Source organism: Bos indicus, chromosome 28 (genome assembly GCF_029378745.1).
Source record: "Bos indicus isolate NIAB-ARS_2022 breed Sahiwal x Tharparkar chromosome 28, NIAB-ARS_B.indTharparkar_mat_pri_1.0, whole genome shotgun sequence".
Lineage (NCBI taxonomy): Eukaryota > Metazoa > Chordata > Mammalia > Artiodactyla > Bovidae > Bos > Bos indicus.
Window position 1 is genome coordinate 10,229,909 of NC_091787.1, and position 23,686 is coordinate 10,253,594.

Here is a 23,686-nt window from a genome sequence, read left to right on the forward strand (position 1 = left end):
TATACATACAAATATATATGATGAAATGTTACTCGTCTGAAAGAAGAAATCTCTCCATTTACAACAATATAGATGGACATAGAGGGTATGCTGCTGAGCCAGAGAAAGACAAATACTGTACGATTTCACTGATATATTTATATATATATATGTATGCAGAATTTAAAAAACAACGCCAATGAACAAGCATAACAGAACAGACTCCTAGATACAGAGAACAAACACTATTGGTTGCCAGAAGGGAGAGAGACTAAAAGGTACAAACTTCCAGTTACAAATCAATGAGTCATAGGAATGAAATGTTCAGCATGGGGAATATAATTAATAGTATTGTAGTATCAGCAGCAGCAGCAGTATCTTAGATAATATACATGGTAATTCGACATCATGGTGATGATTTTGTAATGTATAGCTTTATGATTGAATCGCTGTGTTGTATACCTGGAGCTAACATAATGTAGGCCAATTATACTTCAAGTTTAAAAATGGAGATGCTGGAAAGAAATGCAACAAGATATTAATGATGGTTATGTCTGGGAGAGATGAGGACTATAGGTGATCATTAATTTTTGATACCTTTAGGTATTTGTAGTTGTCGGCAATGAACAGATTTTGCTAGTAAAATTAGAAAGAAAACAACGCCCTTAAAAATGAAGTAAGAAAAGACAACAACAACAAAAAAAGAAAGAAAAAAAAGATGAGGTATATCAGTCAGAGGAGAAGGAAATGGCAACCCACTCCAGTGTTCTTGCCCGGAGAATCCCAGGGATGGGGGAGCCTGGTGGGCTACCGTCTATGGGGTCGCACAGAGTTGGACACAACTGAAGTGACTTAGTAGTAGCGTATCAGTCAGAGTTTAACCAGAGAGAGAGTGCCAGAGTGAGAGACATATATATGAAGGGATGTTTTATGTGGACTTGCTTTCTGAGATTGGAAAGCTGGCCAAGGAGTCTGAAGTGCAAATGTCCTGAAGAGGAAGATTGTAAGCAGAATGGAATCCATGGGACTCACTGTAGTCTCTGTGCTTAAGGAAAGCCTAAATCCTCTTTTAAAGACCGCACCTGATTAAGTGTGAGTCAGCCTGGGAAGCCTCCCATTTTATTTGCTCCAGGTCACTTGAATAGAGACCCTGACTACGTCTGCTGAGTCTTTTCGCCTTAGTGATGTAACACAATCTAATCACAGAAGTGATTCCCCTTCATGTTCATTGGTTCTGTCCACACTCCAGGGGAGAGAAAATATAGTACAAGATTTTAGAGGGCTTCTCCTAAGCCTCTGTATCCTTGTTTCACTGTCCCCATGGAAGCTCCTCAGAGACCCTCTGCTATTGAATCAGGTCTGCTGCTTGCTGCTCACAAAATCAACAGTCACAAACGTTGATACAGAGAAAGGTTGCCTTGAATCAGAATAACTAGCTGTCTGGGGAGATGGAGGACTCAGCAACCCCCAAAACCACCTCTGAAGATTCTACATGGCAGTGAAAGCTTTTAAAGGGAGACCAGGAAGAAAGCCTTCCTCAGCGATCAATGCAAAGAAATAGAGGAAAACAACAGAATGAGGAGGACTAGAGACCTCTTCAAGAAAATTAGAGATACCAAGGGAACATTTCATGCAAAGATGGGCTCAATAAAGGACAGAAATAGTATGCACCTAACAGAAGCAGAAGATATTAAGAAGAGGTGGCAGGAATACACAGAAGAACTGTACAAAAAAGATCTTCACGACCCAGATAATCACGGTGGTGTGATCACTGACCTAGAGCCAGACATCCTGGAATGCGAAGTCAAGTGGGCGTTAGAAAGCATCACTACGAACAAAGCTAGTGGAGGTGATGGAATTCCAGTTGAGCTCTTTCAAATCCTGAATGATGATGCTGTGAAAGTGCTGCACTCAATATGCCAGCAAATTTGGAAAACTCAGCAGTGGCCACAGGACTAGAAAAGGTCAGTTTTTATTCCAATCCCAAAGAAAGGCAATGCCAAAGAATGCTCAAACTACCACACAATTGCACTCATCTCACACGCTAGTAAAGTAATGCTCAAAATTCTCCAAGCCAGGCTTCAGCAATATGTGAACCGTGAACTTCCTGATGTTCAAGCTGGTTTTAGAAAAGGCAGAGGAACCAGACATCAAATTGCCAACATCCTCTGGATCATGGAAAAAGCAAGAGAGTTCCAGAAAAACATCTCTTTCTGCTTTATTGACTATGCCAAAGCCTTTGACTGTGTGGATCACAATAAACTGTGGAAAATTCTGAAAGAGATGGGAATACCAGAGCACCTGACCTGCCTCTTGAGAATTCTGTATGCAGGTCAGGAAGCAACAGTTAGAACTGGACATGGAACAACAGACTGGTTCCAAATAGGAAAAGGAGTATTTCAAGGCTGTATATTGTCACCCTGTTTATTTAACTTATATGCAGAGTACATCATGAGAAACACTGGGCTGGAAGAAGCACAAGCTGGAATCAAGATTGCCAGGAGAAATATCAATAACCTCAGATATGCAGATGACACCACCCTTATGACAGGAAATGAAGAGGAACTAAAAAGCCTCTTGATGAAAGTGAAAGTGGAGAGTGAAAAAGTTGGCTTAAAGTTCAACATTCAGAAAACGAAGATCATGGCATCTGGTCCCATCACTTCATGGGAAATAGATGGGGAAACAGTGGCTGATGTTATTTTGGGGGGCTCCAAAATCACTGCATATGGTGATTGCAGCCATGAAATTAATAGATGCTTACTCCTTGGAAGCAAACTTATGACCAACCTAGATAGCATATTGAAAAGCAGAGACATTACTTTGCCAACAAAGGTCCGTCTAGTCAAGGCTATGGTTTTTCCTGTTGTCATGTATGGATGTGAGAGTTGGACTGTGAAGAAAGCTGAGTGCTGAAGAATTGATCCTTTTGAACTGTGGTGTTGGAGAAGACTCTTGAGAGTCCCTTGGACTGCAAGGAGATCCAACCAGTCCATTCTGAAGGAGATCAGCCCTGGGATTTCTTTGGAAGGAATGATGCTAAAGCTGAAACTCCAGTACTTTGGCCACCTCATGCAAAGAGGTGCCTCATTGGAAAAGACTCTGATGCTGGAAGGGATTGGGGGCAGGAGGAGAAGGGGATGACAGATGATGAGATGGCTGGATGGCCATCACCAACTCGATGGACGTGAGTCTGAGTGAACTCCAGGAGTTGGTGATGGACAGTGAAGCCTGGCGTGCTGCGATTCATGGGGTCGCAAAGAGTCGGACACGACCAAGCAACTGAACTGAACTGAAGGAAGTAATCTAGTGAATCATTGAGATGGGGGATCAGAGTCATGGCCATCCCCCACAGTGTGCAGGCTCATGGGCTTCTCATGATCTTTCTTTAGATACTGCCTTTTCACAGAGTTTATTTGTGAGATTTCTGAAGGGGATGCTAGGGAAGTGATCTGGTCATCTGTTAATTACTTATTCATTTCTGCTTCTTTGATTTAGGGAAAGAACCCACAAGTTGCAAACTATTGTGTGATGAAAAGATTTGAAAGGTTAGCTAGGGCCAAAAATGAGTAGAGCGTGGGGGTACCTGGTTTAAGGTTAGTGAAGAGACAGTAGAGGGCCTTCTGCAAGCTGCTTACATCTCCCAATACAGGAAAAGTTTTAAAGCCCTTCTCTCCACAAACCCACCTGCTGGAGTTTTTCCTCATGAAGCTTCTGAACATCAGGACTAAAGTCAGGTGTGTGTTTTTTTTTTGCAATTCTGCCCTGGATGGGCTAAGCTTGGCCTGGCCCGTCCGTCCCAGCAATTTCTCTTAACCTGTAGTATTGTTAGACTCATATTTCACAGTGACCAGCTATTCTTTGCCAAAATGTGCCCCTGTATATAAGCAAATAAATTAAGTTTTGACCTTTTAACTCTCATAACTTTAGCCACTATTTGTCTTAAGGAGAACTGGCTTATACCAAAATACTCCATCATCTAAGGATGTAGGCCCTTGTCTTCTTTCTCTCAGCCACTTGACAGAATAATTTGGGGACATTTAAGGAAAATTTCAGTTAATGCTAGAAGAATCTCTTTGAACTACCTGGTCCATATAATTAAAACATAATGCTATTAGGACTAGTTTAAATCTGCTAATGAGTCTAATCTCCAATATTATATATAAAATAAATATATAATTTAAGGAGAACAGTTACTCAGACATAGCTGTGACTTGGTCACGAGCCAGATTGACATACCCAATGCCAAAACATCACTTTTTATTTTTCAGGCTGATCTTTTAAACTTCTAGAACCATATGAATATTCATTCGGAAATTAGATTTTCCAAGCATTCATGAGTAGGATTATTTGAATGCTGGGATTGTGGTTATTTTATTTTTTCTGAAGAGTGACTGGTTTTTTCAGGCAGTGAATCTTGCTGAACTGCAGCTCCAGTTTCTTCTTTCTTTGGCAGTGGGCTGTTGCTTGTACTTTTGTGCTCAGTTATTTTGGAGTCTAGCTGCTGCTATTTACTAGGCCTCCCCTGGGTTTGCATAGTATAGTGGTTAACAAGAATTGGCAGATTGCATAAACAGATTTTGTGGCTACTTTTCTCATCCAGGATTTAGCTCGTCTAATTTTTTTGTCTGCTTGTGAGCCCGAAACTGTGTCCTTTGATACCTTAAGTATCAAATAAGGCAGCAGCTTTTCTTCTGCTTGAGCTCCAAGCAAATTGCACAGGGCATGCCCCTAGGCAAAGGCTACATCTTACCAATCTCTTGGGTACTGTTTGTCTTTATAGAGAAGTCTGATGTTCACTTTCTGCTTTTGGTCTCTGAAATGCCCAACCACAGATTCTAAAAAATATTTTTTTCCAATTTTCTAACTGTTGTCTATGGATGATTAGCCTAACTAAACTACAATCATTTCCCAAAGCCAGAATAACTGAAAAGAAAACTAAATACAGATGATTTATAAAATATATCAAGGTAATGCTAAAACTAAAGATCACTAATTTAGATATAGGTTAGCTAATACAGGGTTTTAGGAATCTGACTTCTCACCTAACTTGGACACTTTATTTCTGGTAAGATAGACTAGTTTTCGATTAGATGCTTTTACCAGCTGCCATGTTCTTAACATGGTGATGGGTCAGATCATAGAGATTATTTTTACCTGAATGTCTCCTAAACTTGAGCTACAGAAAATGATAGGAAATAAAAGAAGGAAAGGACATGACTGGCTTTTGTTCTTTTAAACAGCAAATAATCAGGTGTTTTTTTTTGTTTTGTTTTTTCCTCTAATGTCACTTTAGTAATTCTTACTTGACTTGAGGATCATAATAATTACAAAAACATGGTCATCATGAAGTTTTGTAATTAAAAGTTCTAATCCAGAGAGTCATGTGAAGCACTTCAGTAAAAAGCAAGCACAGCTTACCTTTGCACTTAACAGCTGCACTTTTTCAAAGCCCAATCCTCAAACCTGTAAATAGACTACAAGCCAATTTCCTGGGATAAAGGAAAAACAAAAAGCATGTTAGAAGCTCCTTGTTTTATTTTGAGGAGATAATTGCATTGTTATATATTTTCCCTAGAATTTAATTTTTCTATTTAGAGGGTTGGTTTAAGTAGACTTGTAGTTTATCTGGTTTCATAGAATGAAATTGGAATGGTTTATTATCTGTTTTATTGCTTATTCTTAGAATAGTGTTTCAGGTTATTTGCATAATGGTTAAATCAACTTAACTTATAATTGCATTCACTTTCTTATATGACCTTGACCCTTTTTGCATTAAGAATCGAAACTCATTTAAGTTTTAATTTTCAATTGTTGACGGAGTGTCCTTAATTATTTTGGAGTTCTTAATTATTAGTGTGGTGTAATAAACCCCCTCCAGTGTTCTTGCCTGGAGAATCCCAGGGACGGGGGAGCCTCGTGGGCTGCCGTCTATGGGGTTTCACAGAGTCGGACACGAGTGAAGAGACTTAGCAGCAGCAGCAGCAGCAGCAATAATGCCATAAAAAATCAAAATTTCTGTTTTACTTGAATTGTTCCTTTTGGTGGTTTAACAGACATAAAATTGACTCCAACCTAATTTTCAGAAACATTTATATAACTAGTACTGATTTCAAACAATGCTGTAACAGCCAAAGAGATAGACAAAAAGTAAATTTAACAAGAAAATTAGAACAAGGACAATAAGGAACCACAAAAGAAGATATTGTAACCAAAAGAGTATTAGATTTTTTTCTTGTTATTTTAAGAATTATACAGAACTTCAAGATATAATGAGTTTTTGAAGACCAGAATGAAACATGGAAGGGAAAATTGAAGGAAGAAGCATTAAAATAAATAAGGATTGAAAGGAAATATTTAGTTGGTATCAGAGGATTGATTGTTTCTTCCTAGCATAGGGAGCTCTGTAGTCCAAAAACCATATTGAAACTGAATTATACCCTTGATTAGTGTTTGAAAGAAATCATCATTATTCCTAACACCCTCATTAAAACAAAATTAATCATTACCATTATAAATAACAGAATCATGGTCAAAATCCTGAAAGTTTATTAAAGTGTTTATTTTATCGCAGATTCTGTGCTGAAAGTGTTGCATTCATTATCTCATTTTTTTCTGATACTGTGGGGGAGGTTCTCTTGTTAGCTTTATTTACAGATGAGAAAACAGAGGCTTAAAAGGTTTAATTAAGTTATCCTAAGACTTTAGAGGTACTAAGTGGCAGAGATTAGGCTCAAAATTGAATTTTCTATCCCCCCAACCTATACTCTTAGTCATCAATCATAAAAATAATAATCTAGAAAGAATATGAAACCTAAATTACTGATTTTAAGGTCTCCAGTTTGGAGTTTGCCATGAAGCAATATAAAATTTTGTGTTATGGCCGAAATAATTTTCTACCCATATGAATAATTCAGGAGTATGTTATTTATCCTTGCAATCTCCTACTCGGTTTCCATTAGAGATTTAACTGCTACAATAGAACATTTGACCATTATCATTTCAGAGGGCTACATTTTTCAAGGGACATGATTTACAACAAGGCAAAGTTCTTTTGATATTAAACCCATATTTTTTAAAAGCCTTTGCTTATCTTTTTTTTTCCTCTCTCAGGAAAAATTGGATGTAGGAGTGAGAAAAGAAGTTGATGGCATGGGAACCTCTGAAATAAAATATGGAGACTCAGTATGTTATATACAGCATATCAATACAGGCTTGTGGCTGACTTACCAGTCTGTGGATGTGAAATCGGTGAGAATGGGATCCATACAACGTAAGGTAAGAATGTACAAAAACACTGTCTATGGCAGTCATTCTTAATGACTGAAAAATACAAATGCAAGACCAAAACAAGTAGCTAACACTCTCAGCCACTTGCTATGTTATTTACATGCTAGAGGTCCAGTCCCACCCTGAGAAGCTCTCTGGTTTTTGTATGGTGAGCAGTTTTAGATGTTGCTTTGTTGTTGTCGTTTAGTTGCTCAGTCCTGTTTGACTTTTTTCGACCCCATGAACTGTATGGCCTGCCAGGCTCCTCTGGATAGAATACCGAAGCAGGTTGCCTTTCCTCCTCCAGTAGACCGTGTTTTATCAGCACTCTCCACTTTGATCCATCGCTTTTGGGTATCCCTGCGTGGGGCGTGGCTCATAGCTTCATTGAGTTACATAGCCCCTTCGCCACACAAGGCTGTGAACCATGAAAGGGTTGAAATTTTAGTTTTTTGTGTGTTTTTCGTTATCGCACCCAAGTCACGCTTATCTCAGCTTGCTGTCATTTCATCTATTCTGGTTGTTCATCTCAGTATGACTTCTGATTGTGAATTTTCACTCCTCTTTCACTGAAGTTATGCCTTCTTGCATCCTGTAGACAATTAAACTAGTTTATATACTTAAATAATATTCTGCTATTTCACTTTATCTGACTTAATAAAATTAGATATGATTGCTAAATTTTATCAGTTGAAGGGAGATAAAAATCATGCTTTAGTGTCTTTTACTTTGTTGATAAATAAGTGAATAGACATCACAATATTTAAGAATCCTTATATTCATAGACTAAACCCAGGTTGGCCTAGTTTATTATTCTTCTTAAATCTTATTGGTTTCTACTTATATTTTATTTTAGAACTTACATAGAATTGCCACATATATTCATTTGATAAATTTATGCATTAATTTTTCTTTGTTTATGGATATTGAAATTTGAAATTCTAACAATTTTCAAATTTTGCAAAGTATTCTTTCGTCTTTTTTCAACCATTAGAAAATATAGACCTTTCATAGGTGACAGACTATGTAAAGATAGGCAGCAGTCATTGTTCACTTACTAGTTTACTATTAAAAGAATATGTTCTCTTTGAAGGTTCATTAGAGCTCACTTGTGAAATTGTCTAGTCCTATGATCTTTTAAATATTGGATCTTAAATTTCCTTTCCCATCTCTGTTAAATAAGTTGATATCATCAAATTTTCTACATTAAGGAGATGCCTTTTGATGATTTTTTAAATTTGCTAGAAAGTCATCCATGTCCTTTGGGGTAGTCAGTTATGTTCTTAAAAAAAAATTGGAGGGGGCATTAAGTCTCATACGGCATTGATTTATTATATTTTATAATTTTAATGTCTTTTGTATCTTATATCATATTTCCTGTCTTTCTTTCTTTCTTTCAATTTTATCTTTGGCCTGCTTTGTGATAGGTTAATCTCTTTCATTTATCTTCTCAAAAAATAAACATTTGGGGTTTATTCATCCTTACCTACTATATCATTTTCTTTCTAGTTCATTAAATTCTTTTTTTACCTTATTTAATTCCTCTTTTTAATTTTTTTTGTTTGTTTTTTAGAGTCTTAAAAAGAGTAATACATTGCTTCATTATGGTCATTTTTTCTTTGTCAGTGAATGCATTTAAGGTTTGGAATTGACTTTGGGACTTCCCTGATGGTTCAGTGGTTAAGATTCCCAGTTTCCACTGTAAGGGGGCAAAGGTTCAATATCTGGTAGAAGACATCACAATACTTAAGAATCCTTATATTCATAGACTAAACTCATAGACTAAACCCAGTTTGGTTTAGTCTAAGACCCCAGATGTTCTGTGGAGTGGCAAAAAGAAAAAAAAACTTTGAATAGAAAAAAAGACTCTGAATCTCTGTCTCACTGATTTTGGTATAGGGAAAATCCTCTTTACATTGCTTTTTAGGTAGTTTGTGATATTAGTTCTAGTTGCTAATTTTCGTTCAGTTTATCTGGTTAAATATTCTGAAGACTTTTTGCTGTTGGTATTGACTGAAGGGAGTTAGGCACAATGGTTCCATTTACATACAGTACACAAGTGATCTTTGCTGTTGAAAGTCCTGAAGATGGGAAATACCTTGGAAAACAGGGACAGGAAGTGAACACTAGAGGAGGTTTTAAGGTGCTGTAACATTCTGTTTCTTGATTGGGTGTTACACAGTTGTTGCACTTTGTAAAATTCATTCAGCTCTTCAATTATCTCTTTATGTTGTATATTCAGAATTATAAAGCCTAACAAAAGAAATAATAAAATAAAATACATTTTTTAAAAGAACTGAGATACCTTAGAAGCATTGCTACTGCTTAGTCACTTCAGTCGTGTCTGACTCTGTGGGACCCCATAGACGGCAGCCCACCAGGCTCCCCCATTCCTGGGATTCTCCAGGCAAGAATATTGGAGTAGGTTGCCATTTCCTTCTCCAATGCATGAAAGTAAAAAGTGAAAGTAAAGTCGCTCAGTCGTGTCCGACTCTTAGCGACCCCGTGGACTGCAGCCCACCAGGCTCCTCCATCCATGGGATTTTCCAGGCAAGAGTACTGGAGTGGGGTGCCATTGCCTTCTCTGTAGAAGCATTGCTCAGTGCTGATAAATTAACCCTGCTATGTTCAGAATTACTGTATAACTGGTATTCCATGTAATGTTTTCCTTTGCTTCTTTGTTCAGAGTTTGTTTAGACTGTGGATGAATTATTGAATATAGATATGTGAAAGCACTCTAATATTTGTTTTTCAAATCAATACATTTATTGATTTGTGCTTTAAACAACAATTGATTCATCTTTAAAGCAACAACTGAATAAATATATTGAAGGATGAATTTGTACAGGAACATGTGCATATCACTTTACCTGACCATGACTGCGTACAGCCTGTTTCACCTGTCTTTAGACTCTGTTTATTGTCACGGCTCACCTTTTTGAGTGCACGTCTTCCTAACACCCATTTGAAAAAAGGATGTTGGGAGTAATGGAGTTATTTTTGTTTTCATGCAGGCTATTATGCATCATGAAGGACACATGGATGATGGCCTAAATTTATCCAGATCTCAGCATGAAGAATCACGGACAGCACGTGTCATCCGGAGCACAGTCTTCCTTTTTAATAGATTTATTAGGTACATTTTCCTTCTTTGTTGTGATTGCTTGATACTTTATTTCAGTTTCATTTTCAGATTACAAATAAACAATTCTAAAACATATTATGTTGGTAAATCTCATACAGTTTGGCAATTCTGCTGAACACATTAGGAAATGCTAGATAGATGATTTTGTGTTTTTCTTTTTTAAATTGGAATATAGTTGATTTACAATGCGTTAGTTTCATGTATACAGCCAAGTGACTTAGTTATACATATTCATATATCTGTGCTTTTTCAAATTCTGTTCCCTTATAGATTATTATAGAGTATTGAGTATATTTCCTTTAAATGATTTTTTAAGAAATGACTGTGGTTTTAGGAATTGTATATGTAACTTATAATTGTTAGCTGTATGTGAGAATTATTCAATAACATACTCTTGTGCTAGCTCTTTCACACCGAGAGTGGTACTGCCTAGATACTTTGTGAATTTTGAACTTTTTTTTAAGTGATTCTTGTAATAAATAAGTTTTCCCATGTAATAATGGAAACAATTGCATATCTACAAAACTAAGTCTAACTTGTGTCCAGAGTGTTTTCTGGGAACCTTATCCCAAGATATACTCTGGTTGGTGATAGGTATTATATCTGTTTTTACACTTGCCAATTTAAAGATGGGAAAAACTGATATATATGTGTATATGCTCTTCTCAAGTGGCACAGGTGGTAAATAACCCCCCTGCCGATGCAGGAAACGTGAGATACAGGTTCGTTCCCTGAATTGGAAAGATCCTTGGAGGAGGAAACGGCAAGTCATTCCAGTTTTTACATGCAGAATCCCCATGGACAAAGGAGCCTGGAGGGCTACAGGCCGTAGGATCGCAGAGTCAGACATGACTGAAGCAACTGAACATGCATGAGTGCATGTATATATTTATAGTATATACATATTTATTTGTTAGTGTTTACTTACTCAGTCATGTCCAACTCTTTAAGACCCCATGCACTGCAGCCCACCAGGCTCCTCTGTCCATGGGATTTCCCAGGCAAGAATACTGGAGTGGGTTGCCATTTCCTTCTCCACATATTTATTTACAATTATATTTAGTTTTTTAACAATTTGCACATAAGTGCAAATTGTTAAAAAAACAATGAGTATACCTCATAATTTTTGGCCAGGTTTCTTCATTGATTTTTTCTTTGTGATTTGCCCTATTATTTGATAATATTTATATTAGGCCATTATGAGCTTTTTCTATGTTAGAGATATTAATTTCCTATATAAATTGTAAATTTTCCCCATTTTTTTGGTTTGGAAAAGATCTTAAAGTGCTTTCTCCATCATGGTTTGCTCAATAAATCATGTCTTGGTTTTACAGCATATAAAAGACCTTTACCACCTAAGGTTATATGAATGTTAATTATTTTCTGCTTCTTTTATAAACTATTGCACTGTGTGTGCATTTCTGTGCATACTTTCATGAAATCAAAGCATGTACACAGCATTCAGCTTCATCATATCCCTAGTATTTATCTCAATTCTCTGTCTCATATAAATCCTAACCCTTTTCAGATGGAGTAATGCTTGCTGGAGTAGGCATATCAGATTCTTATTTTTTATAACAACACTTTAACTGTGAAATTGTAACTTATTTAGGATTAATTTTACTTAGACTTTTTCCATCTTGTTATTTCCATAGTTCTTCTTTAATACTGCCCAATCAGTTCTATTGAAGAAAATAACCATAAATCTTTAAAATAGCCTATTTTCTGTGTAGTCTATCCATCAGTACTGACTTCTTCAACTATAGAGGTTTTTATTACAGTGTGACTTGTGTGGTGTTTTCAGAGGCACCGTTGAGATTCCATTTGGCAAGAAAGAGCTAGCTTAATAACAGAAAAAAATTATTTGTTTTAAAGTATATTTGGTCAGAAAGTTGCTATATCAGTGTTCAGACTTAATGTGATGCTATGCCTTAAGTGACATTTTCTATGTTGATCAAGATAGGATAATTCATCTTGGATGTGATTGACTTTCACACATTCGTTCTTTGCTCAAGAGTACTCATATATTTTTTTAAAAGAACCTGTGATATGGAAGATTAATTTTAGAATCTTAATTCTTGCTTAATTGATTAGAGAACCAAACATGCGAAATTTGGGTTCTGTGGCAAAAGTACTTACCAAGTATTTGCTGCTTCATAATAAAATTCAGTTTTTATTTGGGTTATTTGAATGAAATTAATTCATTAGACTTCTCTTGATAAAATAGGTTAGTTATATAACCCATATTTAACTTTAGATAGTTCTCTATATCCAAGGATTTTGCATCTATAGATTCAACCAACCATGGATCAAAAATATTAGGAAAAAATTCCAGAGTGTTTCAAAAAGCAAAACTTGAATTTGAAGCATGATGGCAACTATTTGCATAACTTTATATTGTATTTACAATTATTTACATAGTATTATGTAGGTAATCTAGAGATGATTTAAAGCATACAGAAGAATATTAATAGGTTATATGAAAGTGAAATTTCACTTATATGTGGAATCTTTTTTTTTTTTAAGACAGACATATACTTAATGTCCAAACAGAAATAGATCCGTAGACATAGAAACAAACTTACGACTACCAAAAGTGAAAGAGGACAGGAGAAATTAATTAGGAGTTTGGGATGAACAAAAACACACTACTGTATTTAAAATAAAGAAGTAGGACCTACTGGATAGTTCAGGGGACTATACTCAATATTTTTTAGTAATAGTTATATGTGTGTATGCTCATGCACGCACACACACACACACACACACACACACACACACATACTCAGTCGCTTAGTCATACCCAACTCTTTGTGATCCCATGGACTGTAGCCCACTAGACTCCGCTGTCCATTGGAATCTCCAGTCAAGAATACTGAAGCGGGTAGCCATTTCCTTCTCTAAGGGATCTTCCCAATGCAGGGATTGAACCTGGGCCTCCTGCATTGCAGGTGGATTCTTATCTTCTGAGCCACCAGGAAACCCATCAGTTCAGTTCAGTTCAGTTCAGTCGCTCAGTTGTGTCCGACTCTTTGCGGCCCCATGAATTGCAGCACGCCAGGCCTCCCTGTCCATCACCAACTCCTGGAGTTCACTCAGACTCATGTCCATCAAGTCAGTGATGCCCTCCAGCCATCTCATCCTCTGTCGTCCCCTTCTCCTCCTGCCCCCAATCCCTCCCATACTATACCATTATTATATACGTGACTTGAGCATAGATTTTGATATCTGAGGGAGATCCTGGAATTGAGGGAGGGATAATCAGTTAAAAAGATTATCTCATTCCCAGTCTGATCTGTAAGCTTTCTTTTTTGTTTCCCTTGGGTTTAATTTGCTCTTCTTTTTTTTGGTTTCAGAAGATGAAGGCTGATATCATTAATTTGAGACCTTTCCTATGTCCTTTAGTGATAAAATATCTGTCCTTATTGTTCCCTGTCACTTTTTGTTGTGCTGTGTTTAATTTTTCTTTTAATTGCTTCTTTGACCAATAGGTTGTTTAGTATTCAGATATTTAGGTTGTGCTTAGCTGCTCAGTCATGTCCGACTCTTTGCGACCCCATAGACTGTAGCCTGCCAGCCTCCTCTGTCCATGGGGATTCTCCAGGCAAGAATACTGAAGTGGGTTGCCATGCCCTCCTCTTCCACATATTTGGGATTTTCCAAAGATCCTTCTGTTACTGATTTCTAATTTAATATCTTTGGGGTCAGAAAACATACTTAAAAGACTGAGTGCTTTTAAATTTATCCAGATGTGACTTATGGCCCAGGAAGTTCCAAAAAGCAAAACTTGAATTTGCTGCAGGCTGGAGCTATTTACATAGTATTTACATTGTAATGTGTATCCTAAGTAATCTAGAGATGGTTTAGGTACACTGGAGGATGTGCATGGGTTGATGTAGAGGCAGGCATGACTACTCCAATTCAACCTGAAAAAATTATATCGCTCACTGTTACTGAACCAGGAACAGTGTTATAACTCAGTCTAAGAATGGATCCCTCTTTTGTTAGCTTTGTAACCAAGATCATATGAATCAACTCAGTCACAAGTCCTTTCAGACATTTTCATAATGTTTGCTGTTAGTTGCTCTCCTAGGAAATGTTCAGTCTTGCTGAGTATTCTGTGTGCAACGGGAAATTAATGTTCCATGTGCCCATTCTCCTTTTATTGAGTAGAGTACTAACAAGTGTCCATTTGATCTAGCTGGCTGATAATGTTGTTTGCTGCTGCTGCTGCTAAGTCGCTTCAGTCGTGTCCGACTCTGTGCGACCCCATAGACGGCAGCCCACCAGGCTCCCCCGTCCCTGGGATTCTCCAGGCAAGAACACTGCAGTGGGTTGCCATTTCCTTCTCCAGTGCATGAAATTGAAAAGTGAAAGTGAAGTCGCTCAGTCGTGTCCGACCCTCAGGGACCCCGTGGACTGCAGCCTGCCAGGCTCCTCCGTCCATGGGATTTTTCCAGGCAAGAGTACTGGAGTGGGGTGCCATTGCCTTCTCTGGATAATGTTGTTTAGATTGTCTGTTTCCTTACTGATTTTCAGTGTGTATGTTCTATTCATTTTTGAGAGAAGGGTATTGAAATTTTTGACTATAATTGGATCGTTCTACTTCTTCCTTGCAGTTCTGTTTTTTTTTCTTCATGTATTTTGAAGCTCTGTTGTTAGATTCATAAAAATTTAGAATATAATAAACTGCTGCCTTTATTATGAAATTACCTTTTTAAAATCCCTGATATTTCTATGACATCAAATTCGTATGATGTTAATATTGAACTCCTGCTTTCTTGCTTTTCTTGGTGTTGGCATTGTATAATTTTTAAAGAACTTTTACTTTTAACTAATTTGCATCTTTAAAGGGCATTTCTGTTATGCAGTATGTAGTTACGTCTTGAATTATTATCCACTTTGACAATCACTTCCTTTTAACTGTAAAATTTAGTCCATTTATATTTGTATGATTACTGATATATAGTTTTGTTTGCCAGCTTATTATTCCTTTTGTATTGCCCTATGTGATCTTTGTCTCTTTTCCTTTTTTTCCTGCCTTCTTTTGTGTTGTTTGAATATTTTCTGCAATTCTATCTTAATCTTGTTTTTATTGGCTTATTAGTTATACTGTTTTGTCATTTTCATGGTTGCTTAAGATTTTTAGCACATGTCATTAACTTGTAATTTAAAGTCATTTTACCTCTATGAATAATGCAAGAACATTTCAATAGAATACTTCTCTCCCAGTCTTTGTTACGTTTTTGTCATACATTTGGCTTTTATTGATATTATAAACCCCAAACTACATTTTTATAATTTTTATTTAAGGTTATATTTTTTAAAGAGATTTAAATACACACAAAAACATTTAACATTTTTTGCCCAGAGTTACCATTTCAGTTGTTTTGTCTTCATTATTTTATTGAGGATTTGCATTTCCTTTAGGTAGTTTATCTTTATTCCCAAAGTTCTTCTTTTTACATTTCTTTTGGTGCAGGTCAGTTGGAGATGAACACTTTTGGCCACTGTACTTGTTTCTGAAATGTTCTTACTTTAAGTGGTTTTTTTCCCTTGGGTATAATATTCATAGCTGAGTTTTTTTGTTTCATTGATTTTTCTTTTTACTGATGATTATCTTTTATGCTTTATGTATCTGGTCATTTTTGTTTGGTTGTCAGACATTGTAAATTTGTTGGGTACTGTATATTTTTGTCTTCCTGTCAATGTTTTTAAGATTTTTCTGGGAGGCAGTTAAGTTACTCAGTCAAGTTTGATTCTTCTGGAATTTGCTTTTTGAATTTTGGGGGTGGAGCAGAGCAGGGTTGAATCTAGGGCTAGTTATTCTCTGCTATTGAAGCAAGCCTATCTGTATCCTCAGCTTGGTGCCCCATGAATTGTGAGAACTTCTAGTCTGGCTGATGGAAGGAGGTTGACTTCAGAACCTGTGTAAGGGTTGACCTCTAATCATTTTGGGGGATTCTGTTCCCTGCTGAAGGCAGTTTTCTCATGTGTACATGTTGATCAGTAGTCGGCTGAATATTTGAAAAGGATCCTCTTTAGTCCTCTAGAGTCCGCTCTTATAAAGCTGTCTCCGCTCTGGTACTGTGTCCTGCAAACTCTAGCAGCCTTGGTATGCCAGACTCTCAGGAATGTCTCCTCAACTCAGCGAGTCTTCTGTGCCTCACTTGGGTTCCCTTATCTACCTACATCTTCGCTTAGAAATTCTTCTAAGGCAAACTGAAACAATTGTACAGATCACCTTGGTTGTTACCCTATCTATCCTTTGTATCTTGATTTTCAGTGTCTTGAAATGTGTTCTTCCCCAAATATTTTGTCTGGTATTTCTTGGTGGGTGGAGGGAGGGAGGAATTGTTTCAGAAGAGAGTAAATGCTGTCCCTGTTCACTTTATCTTGTCCAAAAGTAATTCAAAAGTTGACACATATAATTCTTAGTTCAGGATGAGATTCCATGTTTCCTCTGGCAAATGTAGTCTAATCTTTTCTACTTCTGTATTTATATTTATTCTCCTTTTGATGTCTCACCACAAGCCTATCACTAAGCTACTGTCTTTTCCTGAGTTACCCAGCATCTCCTTTTAAAATTTCTCTCTACTGTGATCATGTAACAGGTGCCATGGATGAACAGGATGAGTCTGTTTCCCTCTTTTTTACACTTACCTAACCTTAATTGTGTATTCACTTTTTTTTAAAATTAAAATTTAATTTAGCTTTTTTCCCCCTCTTCTTTCTGGAATACTTACCTGCTGGTTATATTGTTCATCATGTCTATATATGTATATCTGTATATATAGATTTATTTATGTGCTTGTTAATATTACTGAATTATTTGAATTCCTGAATTTATATAGCTTTAATGTAGCCTGATATAATTTAATTTAGCTTCTTTAATATCCCTTAGAAACTGAAAAATTTTACATGATTATTGAAATTGTAAAGGGTATGTTTATGTTAAGTAATATAATTTGATCCTTCTATCACATTCATAAAATCACTGCTGCTGCTGCTGCTGCTAAGTCACTTCAGTCGTGTCTGACTCTGTGCGACCCCATAGATGGCAGCCCACCAGGCTCCCCCGTCCCTGGGATTCTCCAGGCAAGAGCACTGGAGTGGGTTGCCATTTCCTTCTCCAGTGCATGAAAGTGAAAAGTGAAAGTGAAGTCGCTCAGTCGTGTCCGACTCTTCGCGACCCCATGGACTGTAGCCCACCAGGCTCCTCTGTCCATGGGATTTCCAGACAAGAGTACTGGAGTGGGGTGGCCTTCTCCATAAAAATCACTAAAAGTATTTAAAACCGCAATATCTGTACAATATTCAGATATTTTTCAAGGTAATTTTTTAGATATTCATGTATTAATATAGATTCATATAGTATTAAAAGCCTTATTTAAAATATGTAAACAGACCTTTTTTATTTTGTAGAGTGAAAGTCAAAATCTATTTTGTGTTTATACATTTGTGTTTTTCTAATGTAGTGTATTTTCTGTGATCATTCTGGTCTCTGTCACCAAGGTTAAGGTAGTGGTCGCAGAGTGTTTGTGAGGGTGGACGTGTGCATTTGTTTCTGTGTACAGGGGAATGTATTCTATTCTTCTGGACTATTTTTTTTAAGTGTATTAATTCCCTGTGGGACAAGGGATAAATCTGTAATATGGTTTAATCTTTAAGTTTTGAAACGTAGGGACGGAATTCATAACTTTGGTTTTTGTTTTGACATAATGTGATTCTCCCACCTTTGGTTTCCCCTAGTTTTTTTTTTTTTTTTTTTTTTTCATTCTTTTGTCCTTGATAAATTAGGATGAAAAACATCCTTATATTGGATAGAAGTTCTAAAACTTTGCATCATTAACAATTTTAAGAGTCTTGGACAGCATTTTCTGACAAGTTTCTCCTAGAAAGCAATTAATTGATTACATTTTTTGTAGCAAATATATTCAACCTAATAATCTAAAAACTGACATTTACTATTATTTCCCTTTAAATTTGAAAATGTAGATATTATATTTGAGTTATTTTTGAATTTTATTTACATTTGTAGGTGAGATTTGAATTTGACTTTGTTATATTTATCATTCAACTAGAATTAGTGGGTTAAAATGGTTAAAACAGCAATATTTCATTGTATATATGTGTTCATTTTAAAAAGGGAGAAAAAATTTTCTCCTGCCAAGTCATTTCTGTTGCTTTTTTAGCATAGAAAGAACTTACAGAGATAACAAGACAAGGTAATAGATGAATTTCATTGATGTATCTGGTTTGGAAGTTCAGGTAGAAACTTTAGGATAGTCATGCAGCTTAACTATTTTAGCTGTTTATAAGGTTGAAGTCAAATATTCCAAAATAATATTTAGGGTAAATGATGATATATTTAAAATTATGTTTTGAGCATCATAAGTTCAAATTTTTTTTAAAACATTTTTTTTCTACTTTTTTTAAGGCGCTCATGATCTGAGTCATAGTCCCAGATCTTGTTTTTACTGACTGTATAGGGCTTCTCCATCTTTGGTTACAAAGATGCTTCTTATTACAAAATTCAGGCTTAAATTGAAGAAAGGTAGGGAAAACTACTGGGCCATTCAGGTATGACCTAAATCAAATCCCTCGTGATTATACAGTGGAGGTGATGAACAGATTCAAGGGATTAGATCTGGTAGACAGAGTATCTGAAGAACTGTGCACAGGGGTTCTTAACCTTGTACAGGAGGCAGTGACCAAAATCATCTCAAGGAAAAAGAAACCCAAGAAGGCAAAGTGGTTGTCTGAGGAGGCTTCACAAATAGCTGAGCAATGAAGAGAAGCAAAAGACAAGTAAGAAAAGGAAAGATAATCCCATTTGAATGCAGAGTTCCAGAGGATAGCAAGAAGAGATGAGACGTCCTTCTTAAGTGAACTATGCAAAGAAATAGGGGAAAACAATACAATGGGAAAGACTAGAGACCTCTTCAAGAAAATGGGAGATATCAAGGGAATATTTCATGCAAGGATGGGCACAATAAAGGACAGTAATGGTAAGGAGCTAACAGAAGCAAAAGAGGTTAAGAAGAATTGGCAAAAATATACAGAAGAACTATACAAAAAAGATCTTAATGACCCAGAAAACCACGATGGTGTGGTCACTCAATTAGAGCCAGACATCCTGGATTGTGAAGTCAAGTGGGCCTTAGGAAGCATTACTACAACCACAGCTAGTGCAGGTGATGAAATTCTAGATGAGCGATTTAAAATCCTAAAGGATGATGTTATTAAAGTGCTGCATTCAACATGTCAGCAAATTTGGAAAACAGCAGTGGCCACAGGATTGGAAAAGGTCACTTTTAATTCCATTCCCAAAGAAAGGTAATGCCAAAGAATGTTCAAACTACCACACAATTGCGCTCATTTCACATGCTAGCAAGATTATACTCAAAATCCTTCAAGCAAGTTTTCAGCAGTACGTGAACTGAGAACTTCCAGATGTACAAACTGAGTTTCAAATAGGCAGAGGAACCAGAGGTCAAATAACCGTTTGTTGTGTCACTGAGAAAGCAAGGAAATTCCAGAAAAACATCGACTTTGGCTTCACTGACTTTGTTAAAGCCTTTGACTGTGTAAATCACAACAAACTGTGGAAAATTCTTAAAGATATGAGTATCAGACCCCACCTTACCTGTCTTCGGAGAAACCTATATATAGGTCAAGATACAACAGTTAGAAGTGGGCATGAACTACTGACTGGTTCAAAACTGAGAAAACAGTACAACAAAGCTGTATATTGTTACCTGGCTTATTTAATTTATATGCAGAGTACATCATGTGAAATGCTAGACTGGGTGAATCACAAGCAGGACTCAAGATTGATGGGAGAAATATCAGCAACCTCAGATATGCAGATGATACCACTCTAATGGCAGAAAGTGAAGAGGGACAAAGAGCCCCTTGATGAGGGTGAAAGAGGAGAGTGGAAAAGCTGGCTTAAAACAGCATTCAAAAAACTTAAGATCAGACATCTGGTCTGATAGACCAGATGGGAAATAGAAGGGAAAAAAGTTGCAGCAGTGACATATTTTATTTTGGGGGGCTCCAAAATCACTGTGGATGTTGACTGTAGCTGTGACATTTGCTTCTTGGAAGGAAAGCAATGATAAACTTGGACAGTTTATTAATAAGCAGAGACATCACTTTGCCCACAAATGTCCGTATAGTCATAGGTATGATTTTTCCAGTGGTCATGTAAGGATGTGAGAGTTGGATTGTGAAGAAGGCTGAGTGCCAAAGAATTGATGCTTTCGAACTGTGATGCTGGAGACGACTCTTGAGAGTCCCTTTTACTCCTAGGAGATCAAACCAGTCATTGCAAAAGGAAATCAACCCTGAATATTTATTGGAAGTATTGATGGTAAAGCTGAAGCTTTAATACTTAGGCCGCCTGATGTGAAGAGCAAAGACCCTAATGATTGAAAGATTGAAGGCAAAAAGGAAAAAGGGGAGGTAGAGGATAAGATGGTTATATACCATCATTGACTAAATGGACATGAATTTGAGCAAACCATGGAAGATAGTGGTAATTCTGTGTGACTCAGAGGGTAAAGAATCTGCCTGCTAATGTAAGAGACCCAGGTTGAAATCCTGGGTCAGAAGATCCCATGGAGACAGAAATGGCTACCCACTACAGTATTCTTGCCTATAGACTCCTATGGACAGAGGAGCCTTATAGGCTATAGTCCATGGGATTGCAAACAACTGGACATGACTTAGTGACTAACACTTTCACTTTGGGAGATAGTGGAGGACAGAGAAGCCAGGCGTGCTATAGTCCATGAGGTCACTAGAAGTCAGACATGACTTGGTGACTGAACCAACAATTTTTTTTTTTTTAATATAAATTGCACTACAGTCAGATAACTCAAAAGACATATTTCCTTGGAATAAAATATTGTCTTACAGTTTTGCTAATGCAGAGGGCAGGAAAGGAAGTGTAATATTTTTATGCATCAAGTTTTCTCATGACCAATATGAATATTGCTGTATCAACTATAGTATAGGCATTCTCCCATTCTTTATGCTGCTGCTACTGCTAAGTCACTTCAGTCGTGTCCAACTCTGTGCGACCCCATGGACTGCAGCCTACCAGGCTTCTCCGTCCATGGGATTCTCCAGGCAAGAACACTGGAGTGAGTTGCCATTTCCTTCTACAATGCATGAAAGTGTAAAGTGAAAGTGAAGTCGCTCAGTTGTGTCTGACTCTTGGTGACCCCATGGACTGCAGCCTACCAGGCTCCTCCATCCATAGGATTTTCCGGGCAACAGTACTGGAGTGGGGTGCCATTGCCTTCTCCATTCTTTATGTTAGCTGTTGGGTATTCTTTTACTAAGCATTGTATTTTGAAATACTTTTTATTTATAAACACTATTGTTTAAAATTCTTTTAGGATACATACACAGCTATTAGTTTTAAATTCAGAGTCTCAAAGCACAGCAAATTATCACATTTAAATTGCAGTCATATTTTTTTCAAAGTCTAGAAAATACAACTTGATGCTGTTTCTTATCCTACTTTTAAAATACATCTCTTTCAGACGATGGAAAAGCATGTTAATATTTTGTTTTCTGATTGAGTGAATTTTCTAATTTTTTATCATGAGGATAAATTTTAAATTGGCAGAAATTGGGCAGGATGACAGTGAGTATTAGTGATGGGATAGCAGTAAACAGTTCCTATGCCAAAAACAAGTAAATTTCAGAATTAGAAACCTGGGAAATTGCATCTCAATCCTTAAAGTATGTTATGCTTTAAAATGAAAATCAACTGGTTTCTGATTATTTAGACTATGGTTTTGTAGGTATCAGTTATCCAGATCCTTTAGATTTTCTTCTAAATGAGTTTTTCTTGATACTGGTGCCTTTAACATAGCATTATATATGCTTGATAGAATATAACATTTCTAATTAAAAAATATTATTTTTGTTTGAGAAAAACTAGGGCCTTTCTAGGGCTTTTCTGGTAGCTGAGATGGTAAAGAATCCACCTGCAATGTGGGAGACCTGGGTTTGATTCTTGGGTTGGAAAGATCCCATGGAGGTGGGCATGGTAACCCACTCCAGTATTCTTGCCTGAAGAATTCCATGGACAGGGGAGCCTGGCAGGCTACAGTCCATGGGGTCTCAAAAGAATCAGACATGACAGCAACTAAGCAGAACACAGGGCCTTTCTTACTGTTCCTTTTACAGGCATATAGGGAGAGAAAGTAAAGCTTCAATCATCTATAGATTAAAAAGTAATAAAATTGTGGTTCACTGATGTGGAGAAATATTTGTTATTTATTTTAGGGGCCTTGATGCTCTCAGCAAAAAGGTGAAAGCTTCCACAGTAGACTTACCTATAGAGTCTGTAAGTCTGAGTCTGCAGGACCTTATTGGCTACTTCCACCCACCAGATGAGCATTTAGAGCATGAAGATAAGCAGAACAGATTACGAGCTCTGAAGAATAGGCAGAATCTCTTCCAGGAAGAGGTGAGTTTCTACCAACACTCATTTCTGTCTTTGGGAAACACTTCTTGGTGGGGGACATTCTCTATCTGTTTGACTTATCTGCGTATTGAGATACATATGAACAGGTGTGCAACTGTACAAGGGGAGAAGAGAATCAGGCCTTGGAGGAATCCTGCAATGGTTTTTATTACTCTCTCAATAAGTATTAATTTTAAAAGATGACACTCTTCACTCCTCTGGCAAAAGGCATTTTTATTTCACTGTCTGCTCAGCCTTCGGACACGACTGAAGCGACAGCAGCAGCAGCTCAGCCTTCACTCTGATCATTGTTGTGCTATAGTTTACTTTATGGTCATCATATAAAAAGAGACTCTCAATTTGTCTAAATGAACACAGCGGGTTCATTGGGGCTCCTCGGAAATGCCTCAGGACTCACTGGAGCTTTGTATTGGGGATGGAAGCTGTCTGGGAGAGGGCCACCTGGGGAGGCCGGCTCTAGGCTCCCTGCTGAGACAGAGCAATCCCTCTTTTTCTTTTTTGTATGTGTTAAGATTCTATATATGATTATATTTTACAGAAGTTCCACTGCTAAGCCATAATTTATAGGCAAGGAACAAAAGGACCGTGTGATGTATCTAATGGTCCTAATGCTAATGTTAGAACTAGTATTCAAGAATTTCCGTGGGAGGGTGTCAGAGTTGAGCTGGCAGATCGAGCAGATCAGCCTCTGTTCCCTTTCTTCTCAGTTCTCCCTGTACTAATGGACTATGTGGATCAGTGCATTTTTCTGAGTAAAAGTAACTAAGAGGAAAAAAAGAGCA

At 37.1% G+C, this 23,686-nt stretch overlaps 1 protein-coding gene across 3 annotated transcripts in view; it reads left to right on the forward strand.

Annotated features, from left to right (window-relative positions):
* RYR2 (ryanodine receptor 2) overlaps nucleotides 1-23,686 on the forward strand; it is an 832,848-nt gene that overhangs the window by 402,665 nt on the left and 406,497 nt on the right. For all 3 annotated transcript variants that reach the window (XM_070781954.1, XM_070781952.1, XM_070781953.1), the window contains 3 exons: nucleotides 7,093-7,257; nucleotides 10,263-10,384; nucleotides 22,703-22,886. In XM_070781954.1, the coding sequence (XP_070638055.1) occupies nucleotides 7,093-7,257; nucleotides 10,263-10,384; nucleotides 22,703-22,886 (471 nt within the window). The remainder of the gene's footprint in view (nucleotides 1-7,092; nucleotides 7,258-10,262; nucleotides 10,385-22,702; nucleotides 22,887-23,686) is intronic.